At 43.6% G+C, this 13,898-nt stretch overlaps 1 protein-coding gene across 1 annotated transcript in view; it reads right to left on the bottom strand.

Moving 5' to 3' along the window:
• Nucleotides 1–12,464, bottom strand: part of CRHR2 (corticotropin releasing hormone receptor 2) — a 145,587-nt gene extending 133,123 nt beyond the window's left edge. Inside the window, exon 1 of the mRNA XM_034068360.1 lies at nt 12,399–12,464. Within this exon, the coding sequence (XP_033924251.1) occupies nt 12,399–12,464 (66 nt within the window). The remainder of the gene's footprint in view (nt 1–12,398) is intronic.
• Between the last annotated feature and the right edge of the window lie 1,434 nt (nt 12,465–13,898).

Below are 13,898 nucleotides of genomic sequence, written 5' to 3'. Positions count from 1 at the left end.
AAGCTGCTGTTTCTCCTCCAGGGAGACTTGAACTCCCACTTCCAATAGCAAAGCCTTCCATGGTCATGTCAAGCAGATAGAGAAAGGTAATGGCTCTGTTCTGCAGGCAGGGCAGGTGCCATCTTGCAAGGCACAGAGCTCCAGCCAGCCTGCCAGAAAGCAGACTTTGTAGTGGTCATGTCTCATGTCAGACTCAACCACGTGAGTTGACACAGAAGAGACATTTCTTCCCCTCTATCCTTCCACCCCTCTGCTACCTCACAGGCCAAAGCACTGTCTCACTTCAAAGAAGAAACTTGAGCCATCTCCATGTACTGTAAATACACTGCATGTTCAGCTGTCCGCTTCGTAAGATGATGGGAAAGAACAGGCAGAGGTCAAGCGTAGCACAGCATGTGTAGGAACAAGAAAGGTTAAATGTCACATTTGCTTTAGGGTCAGTTTAGGGTCATTTGGCTGGAGGGAAAAGCACCTTCCACACATTATGTTACTTTTGCTTTCATTTTCTCTCTACTGTCCACAGCGAACAGCTTTCTTGTGCATGATACTTTAAAAGAATTGTATGTAAAGCAGATGTCCTGGTTTCAACAAATCCCAAAAGCCTAAAAAACCCTTTTAAACTAAAAAAAAAAAAGAGTAGAAAAAAAAAACAGAACTCCAAACATGACAGTAGTGCAGAATTTTAAAGATAAATAATTGGGCCTGTAACTGTGTATCTATTTTGAAATAGTAATTGCTTTGAGCAGCTAATGCACTTCTTTACTCAAACTGTGTTCTCTTAAGATAGCTAGTATTCCATGCCCGGTTCCTACCAAATCAGTTTTACATTTTCTTGCACATTTACCTGAAACATTCACAGCAATGTCTATCTTAATTTCTCTGAGACACTGTGGACAGTTATGAACAAATAAAAATAATGTTCTGAGCCAGAGATTAAAGTGAAAAGGAAGTCCTTTACTTTCTAAAGCAGGGGTACCAACTAATAGTCTGCAGGGCAGTTTGGTCCACTTCCTGATCACATCTGAGAGGACATTCAGAAAAGTAATTGATTAATTTTTCTAGTGTGTCACTGTCTGCATCTCTCATGATCATTTTGTTAGACTTTTCCCCTTGTCCATGGTAACTGCTCTTCACTGATCTATTAAAGGTCTTCATGTGTATCAGAGGGCATGCAACTATAAGACACAGAGGAATTTACCATAAGATTGGCTCTAGATATGGGGAGGGCACATGAAAAGGGCAGAAACTTGAGAGAGTAACATATTGCTATGCTACACTGTTAGAAGTTACAAGATACTAATAGTAGTGTGTGTTCCCCTGTAAATGGAAGTGTGCTAATGCTGCAAACGTATTTATACAGAATTTGTTCTTTGTCACACAGGTACTCTCATAAATTCCTAACATGAAGTCATAAAAATACATATGCAACGTTATATGATACATACAGCATGCCTCATTGAATCCATATGGAGAGATCTGGACATAGACAAGTATCTGACCCACCATAGTACTTCCTCCTCTCATTTCCTACCAGAATTTGTGGTTATTTAATGTAGATTAGAGATGAACTGTAACTTAACTTTAAAAAGAATTAACACAGAGTCCTGTTTTGGAAGATTACTCTGTTCCACTACATAGTGAGATAGAGAGATAAAGATAAAACACATGAAGCAAACACTGGTACTGTGTTCATCTGCATTGGAGAGGTTGTTTTCTTCTTTCAGACATGTAATATATGGCTACAGTAATATCAACAAGCCCCCAAAGCTGTAAATAGGATCCAAACCTGTCAATGGTTTGCTACATTTGGATGTCAATGGTAGCATGGGGCTACCGCAGAGATATGATGGAAAACATCTTGTAAATTTAAATATTTAGCAATAAGGAGCATCAGAGAGGAAGAGATCAGCATGCCTGAAAACTGAAGCGAAGAGAGGAAGCAGGAAAAAATGACATATGACAGTGCAAGATGTGTTGCCAAGATAGGGGAGGTAAGCTTGGAGACAGAGAATGCTGCCAAACATGGACAGATGCATACGCTCCACTTTCCCATTCTTACATAACAATTCCCAGACACAAAATTCTAGTTGCCTAATAAAAGCCATCTTTTTAGAAAAAGTTGTTATGCCTCCCTGTAAAACACCTGCTGGTGGCATGCTGAACAAAAGGAGAGGCCCTGACATCTGAGCAAAGAAACAGAGCAAAACTTCTCCGTTTTATATATATGTAGTATCTAGTACTTATGAGGTCCTACAGAAATCTCCCATGGACCTATGCCCTGGGTTCAGCACGGGTTCAACCTATAACAGCATCTCATCAGAAAGTCACTCACAGAGGAACAGTGGGATCGATCTCAAAGAGCTCAGACTTCAAAAAGAGAGATCACTTGGGGATTCCTTTGCAATTCAAGAAAAATTCGAGTAGATTTTTTTTTCAGATGCAGTTCATCTGCCGTATTTTGAATTTCTGAGCTGAAATGAATCAGTCCCTGACCTCCACTGGTTGCATTAGCTGGGTCTCACCCACTATAAGGACAACGTAACTTAGATGAATCCTTCCTGAATTTTCTTTATGTACTATATATTACAAAAGGAGAGGTAAAAACATTCTTAGAGCTGACGGCCTCAGAAGACAGGAAGACATCATGTATCATACAATTATCTGGAGGACTTTCCAAAAAATTTTGTAGTTGTCAATAACAACACTTGCTCAGTCCATAGTGACAGGAGGATTCATCTCATGTCTCTGTTGACACATAAAAATGGAGTTTCAATCTAAACTAGCCACCTGTGACCCTTACAAAGTCAAAGCACTTTTCGCTACTGAGTGGACAGTTACGGTAATAGCATAGGTCGTGAGAAGAGGATGCTTATTCCTGTCCTTCATTTCCATGAAGAAGTACTACTTTTAAGACTCCTGCTGCACCACCTCCCAGTGGTTTCTGTATAACATCCTTGAGTGCCAAGGCCTTCAGTTCTACCTCATTTCAATATCAACAGTACAATGAAATTGCCTTCAGCACATAGAGAGCTGCTACTTTGTAGTTTCGCCCCAGAACCAAAAACAAAACAAAACAAAACACCCCCCCCCAAAAAAAAAAAAAGTGAAAGGAAAGCCTGTATTTAATTTTTGGTTCTTCAAGTAGACAATGCAAATAAAATGAATTTTGATAAATACTCAGATTAAATTAAGCTGTCCAAATGCACCATTTCTACAATGAGATCGAAATGTTCTCCTGATCCTTTGGGAAGGATTGTCTCAAAGCAGTGATGAACTAAATGCAAAAGCTATAAGTGTGTGTCCAAGAACCTCATTTTAGAGAAACACATCTAACTTAACCATGAATATATAATTAGTGAAAGAGCTCAAGAGAGAAAAATCAAAGTAAATCCCACAGTTCCTTGACTAAACCCATACTTTATTTGAATACAGCTAGGGAGTTTCCAGGGTGGGTGGGCATCTGGGAAGTCTTTCAGGGGGTTCCTGCCATCACCAGTGCTTGCATGTGAAAACAGATTCTTTGGGACAAAATCAGATATTCAGTGGAATGCACTCATAACAAATGCCAGCATTCACTGGAGCAGCTTTTTCTGTCTGAGAGATGCTAATACATGGGACAGAATGAGGAAAACCAGAGTATTTGCTGACTACTAATAACCTGAGGGAATATGCACAACCAGGAGGGAAAAGAATGCTACTTAAGGGTGAAAACAGAGAACAGGCTAGGAGAAGAGGGGAAGGTAGTCTTCTCTGTGGCCAGGATGAATTTATATTCACTGTTGCATGGGTTTCTTCATACACAAGATGCGGGCAAAAGAGATGCTTATTAAAGGACAGAGCTAAGAGGGCCAGCACGGTGGAAATATTTTGTTTGTTGAAGAACCAAAAAGGTCAGTTCTCTGTTTCAAGATATTTTCAGCCTTTCTCAGCTCAGTAACTTCACTTTGCTAGCACCATAGCATTTGGCAGTATACAATCACTTGGCTCTGCTTCACGAGAAAAATAATTTCCATTTGTAATAGAAGGTTTAAATACGAGTTTTCACAGGAACTTGCAACCTGAAACCTGAGTCAGCTAAGGTTACAGCAAAAGGAAAAGACTGCTAGCACAGTTCAAGAAAACAGTTTCCTTTTCGAGTCAACCTTTAGCTCTTTCACTCCTTGACATGTCCCTAAGCTAATACAAGCGGCTGGATAAAACAGTGCTACTAGCTACTGAACCCAAAATGATCCAGGAGACACTGTTCTACGATCTTAGCAGCCAGCATGCTTTCTTCAGCTCTGCCAGGAAGCGTGGAGAAAGAGAACAAAGTCTGCAAGAATGGAAATAGGACCTCAGTTTAACAAAGCAACTAAACACATGCTCATCTAAGCATGAAATAAAATACATCTTCCTTCGGAAATAAATTAAAAGAACTCAAGCATCTGCTACACTAAGCCCACCACTGAACTTCACTTTTGTCTTTGAAACTTGGAGATCTGTCTTCATTAAGCATCTGCTCATGTGTCCTTCTGAATAAGGGTGTAGATGGGATGCTCTTCATCAACTGAAAACCAGGCATGTGCTAACTGACTTTCTGAGTCACAACATATAAACCAAAACTGTTTAGGCCACCTATGAGCTGGACTTGTCCAACCAAGTCTCCACACCCTTCCAAAACAACATCAGATACCAAAAAGGAGCAAAATCCATTTGAATCACAGGCTACAGCTGTCTTCAAATAAAATATATATTATATTCAGAATCTGGAAGGGGAGCAAGCCCTTCACAGCACTTTCACCTTCATGTCTGCCCTTTGCCTAGGTCTTCAGACCAAATCTTTGGCTAATTCTTCCCCAATCTTTTCAATCAATTCACATTACTGTGAATCCCCTCAGCAGCTTAAATGTGACCAACATTACTCACTTATTTCAGAAGACATTGCTTTAGGCTCCCTCATACTCCATGGAAGATAAAAACTACTAACATATAACAAACCAGCATCTCTGCTTTAAACATGTACTTTAGGACAAGATTATTTATGTACTGGAGACAAAACACACAGGAAATACTCAAGTAGCTCAAGTTTAAAAGTCACATTTACCCAAATGAACACTGGCATCTCATCTGCCTCTTCTGGGCAAATTCTTATCTACCTGAATGGTCTCTGCAAAGACCACGCACCTATCCAATGTTATGACACTGCACCCACACTTCAAGGCCTCCCTTTGCAGGCTCTGCTAATTCTACATCACCAAACGTGAGCTCCTAACCTTTGTTTTTCAGGTCTCTGCCTGTATGTTGCCACCTAAAAAAATGGTAAAACCCTATCTTACATTCTGTATCAAGATTTCAATTGGCTAGTGATATCTGCTCTCACTGTCCACTGGATGAAGCCCTGAGCAACATGATCTGGTTTTGGAATTATCCCTGCTTTGAGTAGGAGAAGGGACAAGAGATCTCTAGCAGTTCCTTCCAGCATAAATTACTTTTTCATTCCTGGATTCTAAAGCATACTCCCCTTGTAGTAAAAAGAACGACAGATAACAGCTACTTCCAAACTCCTTCTATTGCCAATGCTGTAATTAACAGATTACAGACTGCATCTTGAACAATAATCAGCAGTCTAGAGGCTTTGAAGGGGCTTTTTTTCACTCATGTTTCTAGTATTTCAGACTCCTTTTGCATAATCATAATTGAAATATTATGTGAAATACTATGAAAAGGTATTTTTTATAATTAAAGACAATTTGCCTCATTCTTCACTGGCAAATGCTCCAACAACATCACCCAAATTGCAGAAGGCAAAAAGGCAGGTACTGGAAGAGTGAAAAACAGCCAACTGTAGGAGAAGATCAGCTTCAAGAACATCTAAAGAAAACCTGAAGGTGCACAAGTCTATGGGACTGATGAGATGCAGCCACAGGTCCTGAGGGAACCAGTGGATGAAGTGATTAAGGCACTATCCATCATATTTGAGAAGTCGTGGTCTACAAGAAAGCTGGAGAGGGACATTTTACAAGGTGTACAGGGATAGGACAAGGGGGAATGGGTTTAAACTGAAAGAGGGTAGGTTTAGATTAGATATGAGGAAGAAGCTCTTCCCTGTGAAGGTGGTGAGGCCCTGGCACAGGTTGCCCAGAGAAGCTGTGGTTGCCCCATCCCTGGCAGTGTTCAAGTCCAAGGTGGACAGGTCTTGGAGCAACCTGGTCTAGTGGAAGGTGCCCCTGTCCATGGCAGGGAGGTTGTAACTAGATGATCTATACGGTCTCTTCCAACCCAAACCATTCTGTGATTCTGGGGTGGGATTTTCTTTTAATTTTTTATTCCTATCAAAAAAATACTTAAAGTCTGACAATATTTGAAAATATTAATGAAAAAGACACTTGTTTTGAGAAAGTAAGGGTTTGTTATACTTGGAAAAGTCTCTCAAGTTCAAAATGGACTGATTAGCTGATCTCCCAGCAGTTAGGACATGAGGCAGGATGAGAAAAGATCCTCTCTCCATCTGATTTGGAGCTTGCCTAGTCAAAATGTGCTCTGAGACATCATTCTTGCCAGCCAGAGAAATAACCCTGTCCTTCTTCTCCACTTTGAAAGAGTCAATCAATAACAGAAGGAGCAAACTGGTTTCTGGACATCCTCACCCCCAAAACAAGGAAACAGCAGGAGCACAGCATTCCTCTAGGTACCCCTGAGGACTGGAACTGAGAAAGCAAAAAGGCTGCACCTGTGATGGCTACCTACAAAGTACAGCCACTGGTGCTGGCTCACAGGCCATCTCTCTGCTTCTGCTGGCACAAGCCTCCTGAAACTCAAGCTGTCTGGGCCATGGGAGTCTGCTACTGCCACTCAAAGGGAATCGATACTTTAGTCCATGTACTGAGACGCCAGCTCACAGAGTCTGGCTGGCAGCCCCATTGGAACTCATCAACACACTTCCTTTTGTTACTTCTACCTGCTTTCCTCCTTCCTCTCCACTGGAAAAGCCACCCCAGTAAAGGAAAACACCCCTAAGACTAAGGTGGCACAGATATAACAGCACTCGGAAAGCCTCCCACATCCCAAGAACCTTGGTAACAGCAAGAGAGATTATCCTATAGCCCACAGAAGCAGGTGGCTCTTTTCCAGTTCTGTGGCACTTCAGCTACTATTACTAGGGCAAGGGTTTAGCATTGCAGTGAGGACAACTAATGTATTTTAAACTCCATCTGCATTGCTCACTATTTACTTTCCCACATACACAACCCAGAGTAGATAAGTTATTCAGCCAGGATTACGCAAGAGTTTATAGGGCTTTAATTAGTTTCACTTTCTTACAGCTCTGTTGAAGAAGTACTTTTCAGCTCTTGAAATAGCCAATGGATTTTCTTTCTTATTTGGTAAAAACAAGCCACACTTCTGCGCAAACATGTGCCATTTAACTGATCATTCCTGGAGAAGGACAGCTTCCAAGTTCTCCACCCATTTATCTCCACAATAAAGCTGTCAGTCTGGGGAACAAGACATGCGCCAGCAGGAGCAGCACACTCCCAGCACCTGACTCTGAAACGTGGGCTCACTTGCACAGCAATGAGGTACTTGTGAGCCAGAGGTTCGACAGGATGTTGAAACCCAGCTCGCTGAACAGGCTTTCTCAGAACACCACTGTCACTTTCGCAGCACTTCCCACATGGCACAGCCTTTGTCAAGATCATGTAGAGCTGGCAGAACATCTGCTTGTGAGAGCCCACCCAAACAATACCAGACCCAAAGAACTGATCAGTAGTTATGAAAGCATGATGTGCTATACATCAAAGAGCACTGTAGGAAGCATCAAACAATTATCCCCACACTGGCACCAGAAACTGGAAATTAAATTTTCATACATTTGGACATGATTAATTAAATTCAAGCAGCCGTTCATCCAAAGGACAGTGTTTGTTAGCTGACTAATTGCAATGGTAAACAACTAGGTTCTATTTGTCTTCTCTTGTAATAAGGGCCAAAGTAAAACTTATCCAACTTTTCAGAGGAAAAGAAAACAAAACCAAAAACAAAACCAAAAGAAACCCAAAAAAACCACATAAAGCTCTCTATCTGAAACTCGCCGGCTCAAAACACAGTTATTTTCAAAGCTATTAAGACACACACAAAAAAATAAAATGTTAGATTCTGTATAAAGAAATAATTTGATACAGAAAATCAGCAGAAAGTGTTTAGTTGTCCAAGCTGGTTGTTACAAACAGAAAGGTAAGAAGGCAAAGACAATGTTTATGCAGTGCTTTATGCAGATACATATCACTACATATCTACAGGAGGCCAGAAGGTGCCATGTGGCTAGCTGGACAGCTCCAGCTTTACATCTAAGAATCAATGTTTGCGCTTTAATTGAGAGCAGACTACTTTGGGGATTAAAACTGGTGTAGATTAAAAGAAAGGACATGTGCATGATCAAGATTTGATCTATCTGTTTCAATTTACAGACACAGAGTGGAAAAATAAACTCCTGCAAAAATGTCATTTAGTGTGTAAAACTTTAATCTAAAACCAGCTTTTCCCCAAAGCCTCCAAACCTGAAAATGATATAAACTAAAAAGGATCAAATTCAGCAGTGTGTGCAGCCTGTTTTTACCACCCACCACATTTCCTCACCTCCCTCCCCGAAAAAAATAAAACCTGTGAACTATTTTAAAAATCTAAAAATGTGCCAATGTTTGTTCTATTTTTTTATTTTTTTAATACTTGGTTTACTAATGTATAGGGTAAAATTAAAATAAAAAGAAAACATAAACACACTTCCTTAAAAATTTTATATAATCCACTACCTTGTTTTTCTCATCTCAGATCATCACCTCACCAGCAGGATCCCACAGCGATCTCTAACACAAAGAAAGCTGACTGCTGAGTTTGAAGCAATGTAGAGTTTGCCTTAGAGGAAAATGCCTCCCTCAGGCAGTCAGCGAGAGCCCTGAGCACGGGTAGTAGGGCATACTCCACCTAAGCTAATAAATCAAACAGAGCAAAGGTCTGTTTTAAGTACTTAATCATTTATGCTGTTAAATTTTTAGAATGGCTCCTGGCCACATTTTTGCCCCAGGCAATGTAGTGGTATCTCAGACAGTTCCCAGAGTGATCTGGGAATTAGGCTGCATCATAGACCATTCTTAATCGGCAACTTGCACAACATCTCCCTGTTTTAGAAGTTGAAGGAGCTTAACAGTATGGGCACAAGCCACACTGTGATATTTGGCCTGAAGGATGAAGAGCTGTGCTGGCAATTTTAATGTACTAATGGAGCTACAAGCTATGAGACTGAAATTGAACTAGACCTGGTAGAGCACACTCTGTGATGAGATACCTGCACCATCTTGCTCCACCAGCTTCAGCATGGCAGGCACAACTGCACTCTGGTTTGCAACACAAAGGCCACAACATTCAGAGGACTTAATAATTATTTACCCTCCAGTCTTGACAGAATAATAATATGTAAGAAGATGCCTTTTAGGAACAAAAGCTAAAGGCTGCTTTCTTTCCAGCTAACGGCAGCTATGAATACCACTGAAATGTTTCATGGCAAAACCATCAGTCAGCTAACATCAGCTGTTCCTCCATGCATGCAACTACCTCCTTCAAACATCCAGGAATTACCACAAAATGGCTACAGTTTAAACCCTGCCAAAATACTACACCAGGAAAAGCTTCTCCCGAAGAGATGTTTATGTTGCATTAATTCCCAGTAGGACAGAGTTTTGACAGTCTCAGACCAGGAATATTATTTAACTTGTCACCACTGGATGATGTACTCAAAATGCTCTGGCTGTGTTAACAGCTTCAGGAAAGCATATGAATTATAGCAAGCTTTGCTTTTGGTTTTGATGAATAATCCCCCCTCCAAATTACATGAACTCAGCAAGGCCTGTTTATCAAAATGCCAAAAGATTAATTTGCCTTTGTTTATGGTTTGTTTGTTTGTTTTCCCATTTAAGTAAATGCATTTTCCAGTGTATTCTATGTACAGAAACCCTTTAAAGAGAACATAAATCTCAGATCCTGCTTTGCAAGTCTTTACCCTTTGGCTGACCAATCCTGTGAAATCTGACAGGTCATTTGCAATAGCGTTTTCATGTGGCTGATCCCATTCTGTACTAGAAAGTTGCCTCATTTCATAGGTGTTGCAAACTTGCAGTTCCCATCAAACACAACTGCTCAGCTGCTGTGAAAAAATAAGATTCCTTAATTACATAAGGGCCTGCCCCCACAAGCAGCTATGCCTTTTCTCAAATCCACAAATGCGAGTAAAGCCATTGACTTCGAGTCAACTTTCAAGTGTTTTCAAGTTAAGCAGGAATTTAAGAGCACTGGACTTGAGCCAAAGCTTTAAAAACATTGCTATTAAGCTTCTTGGTGCAGTTTTGTCCAGCTGTAAAGTAGAGATAAAGATTTACCAACAACATTTTCGGATGAAAACACACCCCCAAAAAACAGGAAAAGCTCTATATTTGCTACAACTGGAGCAACAAGTGCTGTTCTATACAAGAGGCTGAAGATTAGCTTCCAACATATTATTTCTATGTACTGCATAGGCATACACACAAGTCTCTATCAGACACAAGTATGCTACATCCAAACAAGCTCCTCTCTAAGCACACTCAGAATCATAGAATAGTCAGGGTTGGAAAGGACCTTAAGATCACCTAGTTCCAACACCCCTGCCATGGGCAGGGACAAATACACTCAAAGTACACATTTCGCTCAGTCCAAACACATTTTATGGAAATTTGACATTTTGATTCTTAATCTGCAACACTTTTTTCTTTCTTTTCCTTCCAAGCAGCTCTTTTCTTTATAAGCTGTAATGTTAACAACCAAAATGTACAGAAATAAGTCAAATGCAACGTTATAGAGGAACTGGAAAACTGTCCATGGATTACATCTACAAAGGAAGCACATTTTTTTGATTAATTGATAAACAATTAGTTTGGCAGCCCTTGGTACCTGGGTACTTTTGGTTGCTTCACTGACAGGAAGTCCCCTTCTCTGAACATAAACTGAAATAATTGTATGGACCAAAAGGAATCAATACGGGAAAACAGAGGCTGGAGGAGAAGCAGGACTAAGAAACAAAGGTTAGGAAGAACTGGCTTTGGATGGAAAACAGCAAGTGTGTAGACCATGCCACTCTGATCCCATATGTGCTGATCTCTGGGGAAAAAAAAGGCATTGGCAGAGCTGAGAAAATATTCTCTGTCTTCTAAGAAACTGCAATGCTTCTACAATTAAATTGCTGCTTGCTTTTGGAGCCTTTTCCTGACCTGGCTTCCCTCTATCTTTCTTTGTAAATTACAGAAGAAAACAAGACAAAACAAAGAACATAAGGCAATAGAACAGTTGTGGGGTTTTTTTAATCTAAGGAAATGTTAAAGATGGGCCAATGACACCACAGTCCAGAAGGATCGCTGCCACTTTTTAATGCTGCAAGAACAGCCTTTATGAATTCTGTGCAAGATCAATGTACCTCCTCCTTAATTTCACGTCTGTTTCTCAGGTATGATTTACCACACTTGAAACTACCACTTAAAACAAACAAGCCACCAAAGAAGTTAGTCTGACTTAGGAGTGCAGACTGGCAACGCTGCTTGAAGTCCAGTTTGACACAGCCCAATCTTATCTCCAGCATCACCCAGGGAGAAGTTTTTGAGGAAAAAGGACCAGGAGGAAAAGCCTCCCTTAGAATTCACTCAGAAGAAACTGGGAGCAAATACTTGGATGGATGCGTGGGCTGAGCCCTGCCCTTCGCAACTGCTGTTGGCTGATCCCTGCGGTGAAAGAGCGACCGATGTTGAGCACATGCTGCAGGAAGCCGGGAACAACGGGCACTAGCCATGGCCACGCAGAGCTCAGCTGAACGGTGGCAGGAAAACTCTCTCTGGGGCAGGGAGCTGGAACACCAGTGGGGAACCCGTGCTGGACCTCTTCTGGCAAGCAAAGGGGACAGGAAGATGTCTGTATGACAGTGAAGGGGACACCAAGAAGGACCACGGTTGAGCCCAAGGGCTCTGAGGGGACCCATAGGGGAGCGGCCACAGGGAGAGGGTGTCTCTGCGCCTGGAGACGGATGGGACCTGTAAGGGAGCAGGCAACGGTCACCGGGACTGATCCCTCAGCACCCGGGGCGGGCGGGACCCGTGCGGGAGCGGTAACGATCTCCGTCCCGCAGCGCCCGGGGACGGACAGCATCTGTCAGGGAGCGGGTATCGGCCGCCAGGACGGGGTCTCAGAGCCCGGAACGAGCGGGACCTGAGAGGGCGCGGGTGACAGCCACCGAGACGGATCATTCCGCACAGACCGAGTGGATCCCCCACGGTCGTCCGGCGTCCCCCGCCCCCCCTCCCTGCCCTCCCTGCCCCGCACCACCCTTTCGCGGCCTCGGCACTTACGGGCAGGAGCAGGAGCGCGGCGGCTGCCGCCGCCGGGAGGCTGCGCTGCGGCGCCCGCCCCGCCATGGGGCCGCCGGGGCTGGGGGGGTTCCTCCCAGGGGCCGGCGCTGCCCGCTCAGCCGGAGTCTCCGCGCTGGCCCGGCGCTGGCATCTCCCCCCTGCTGCTGCCCTTGACCCCGGCCCGCCGCCGAGGAGCCAGCCCCAGCGCCGCCGGCGCGTCCCAGGGCAAACCCCCGGGAGGGAGGGAAGGAGCCAAGCCCGCCCTCCGCCCAGGATGCCTCGGGGATGGAGGCGGCTGGGGGAAAGCGACCCTCAAAGCTTCCAGAAGCAAGGAAGACCTTCCTCTCCCCCTACACTAAACGCAAGAGGGATTCCCGCCTTCGCCAGACACTGAGTGCAATAGGGACTTCGCTGCCCACGGGCTTCTACAATCAATGGGGTAACGCCCTCCTCAAGCGCTAAGTGCAATGAAGATCCCTTTTACCAAGCACTGGGTGCAATGAGAACACCTTCTGTACAAGCCTCCAGAAATGACGGGGATCCTCCTTTTTCACCACCTCCCATATACTGGGGACTCAATTGCCTCAAAGTTTCTGGGAATAAGAGGATTCCCCTTGCCCAGTTACTAGGTGCAGTGGATACTCCTTTCCAAAATCAGGTGCATTGCAGGTACCACACAATCCTCCAGAAGCAATATGAATGTCATCACCACCACCTCTTCTGCCCAGGCATCAGGTGCAATGTTAACTCCACTTTCAGGAGCAACAAGTTTCACCCACTGCCCCAGGCACAAGGTGTCTTGTGGACTTTCTATAAGCCTCGAGAAGGCATGGGGGACCGTCCCTGACACTGTGTGCAATGTGAACCACCTACCAATCCTCCAGAAGCAAGGAAACACATCCACCCACCCCACATCCCCCCCAGCCCTAGATGCAATGTTACTAGGAGCAGTGAGGACCTTCAGCTACAAGATAATGAGGAGCAAGTCTCCAGTCTTCCTTAGTAGCCAGCTAAAGGGTTCCAGTGTGTTGGTCACTGAACTCATCAGCACACCTTCCCTAAAATCTCCAAGCCTGTGGGGCATCTCTTTTGCTGTTCCCTGGATGGAATGGGAAGCCCTTTCTTCCTCAGCACCAAGCCTTGGAAGACACCACATGTACACCCTCCTAGCCAGGCAAACCAAAAGCAGCCTCTGTGATAGTTCCTTGTGCATTTGGTCTCTGAACAGGAGACACTTGTCCTGCTCTTCTCCTCTATGGATACTTGACAGGCTAGACCCCCATGCAAGCAAAGGCAAAACAAGGTCACCCTGTACCTTTGTGCCATATTCACACTGACACACTTGCCCAAACGGCTTCTGGTTCTCTGCTCTATTGCCCTAGGTGTTGGTGGTGGTAAGGGAATTGGAGTCTTACAGATTTGGACTTCCGACCCTCCTGAGACCCATATATTTCTGGGTTTAACAGAGACTAACTACTCCCTGCCTTCTGCATCCAGCCA

The sequence above is a fragment of the Melopsittacus undulatus genome, chromosome 1, assembly GCF_012275295.1.
Source record: "Melopsittacus undulatus isolate bMelUnd1 chromosome 1, bMelUnd1.mat.Z, whole genome shotgun sequence".
Lineage (NCBI taxonomy): Eukaryota > Metazoa > Chordata > Aves > Psittaciformes > Psittaculidae > Melopsittacus > Melopsittacus undulatus.
The sequence above is the reverse complement of the archived record's forward strand: the minus strand, read 5'-3'. Positions and strand labels throughout refer to the sequence as shown.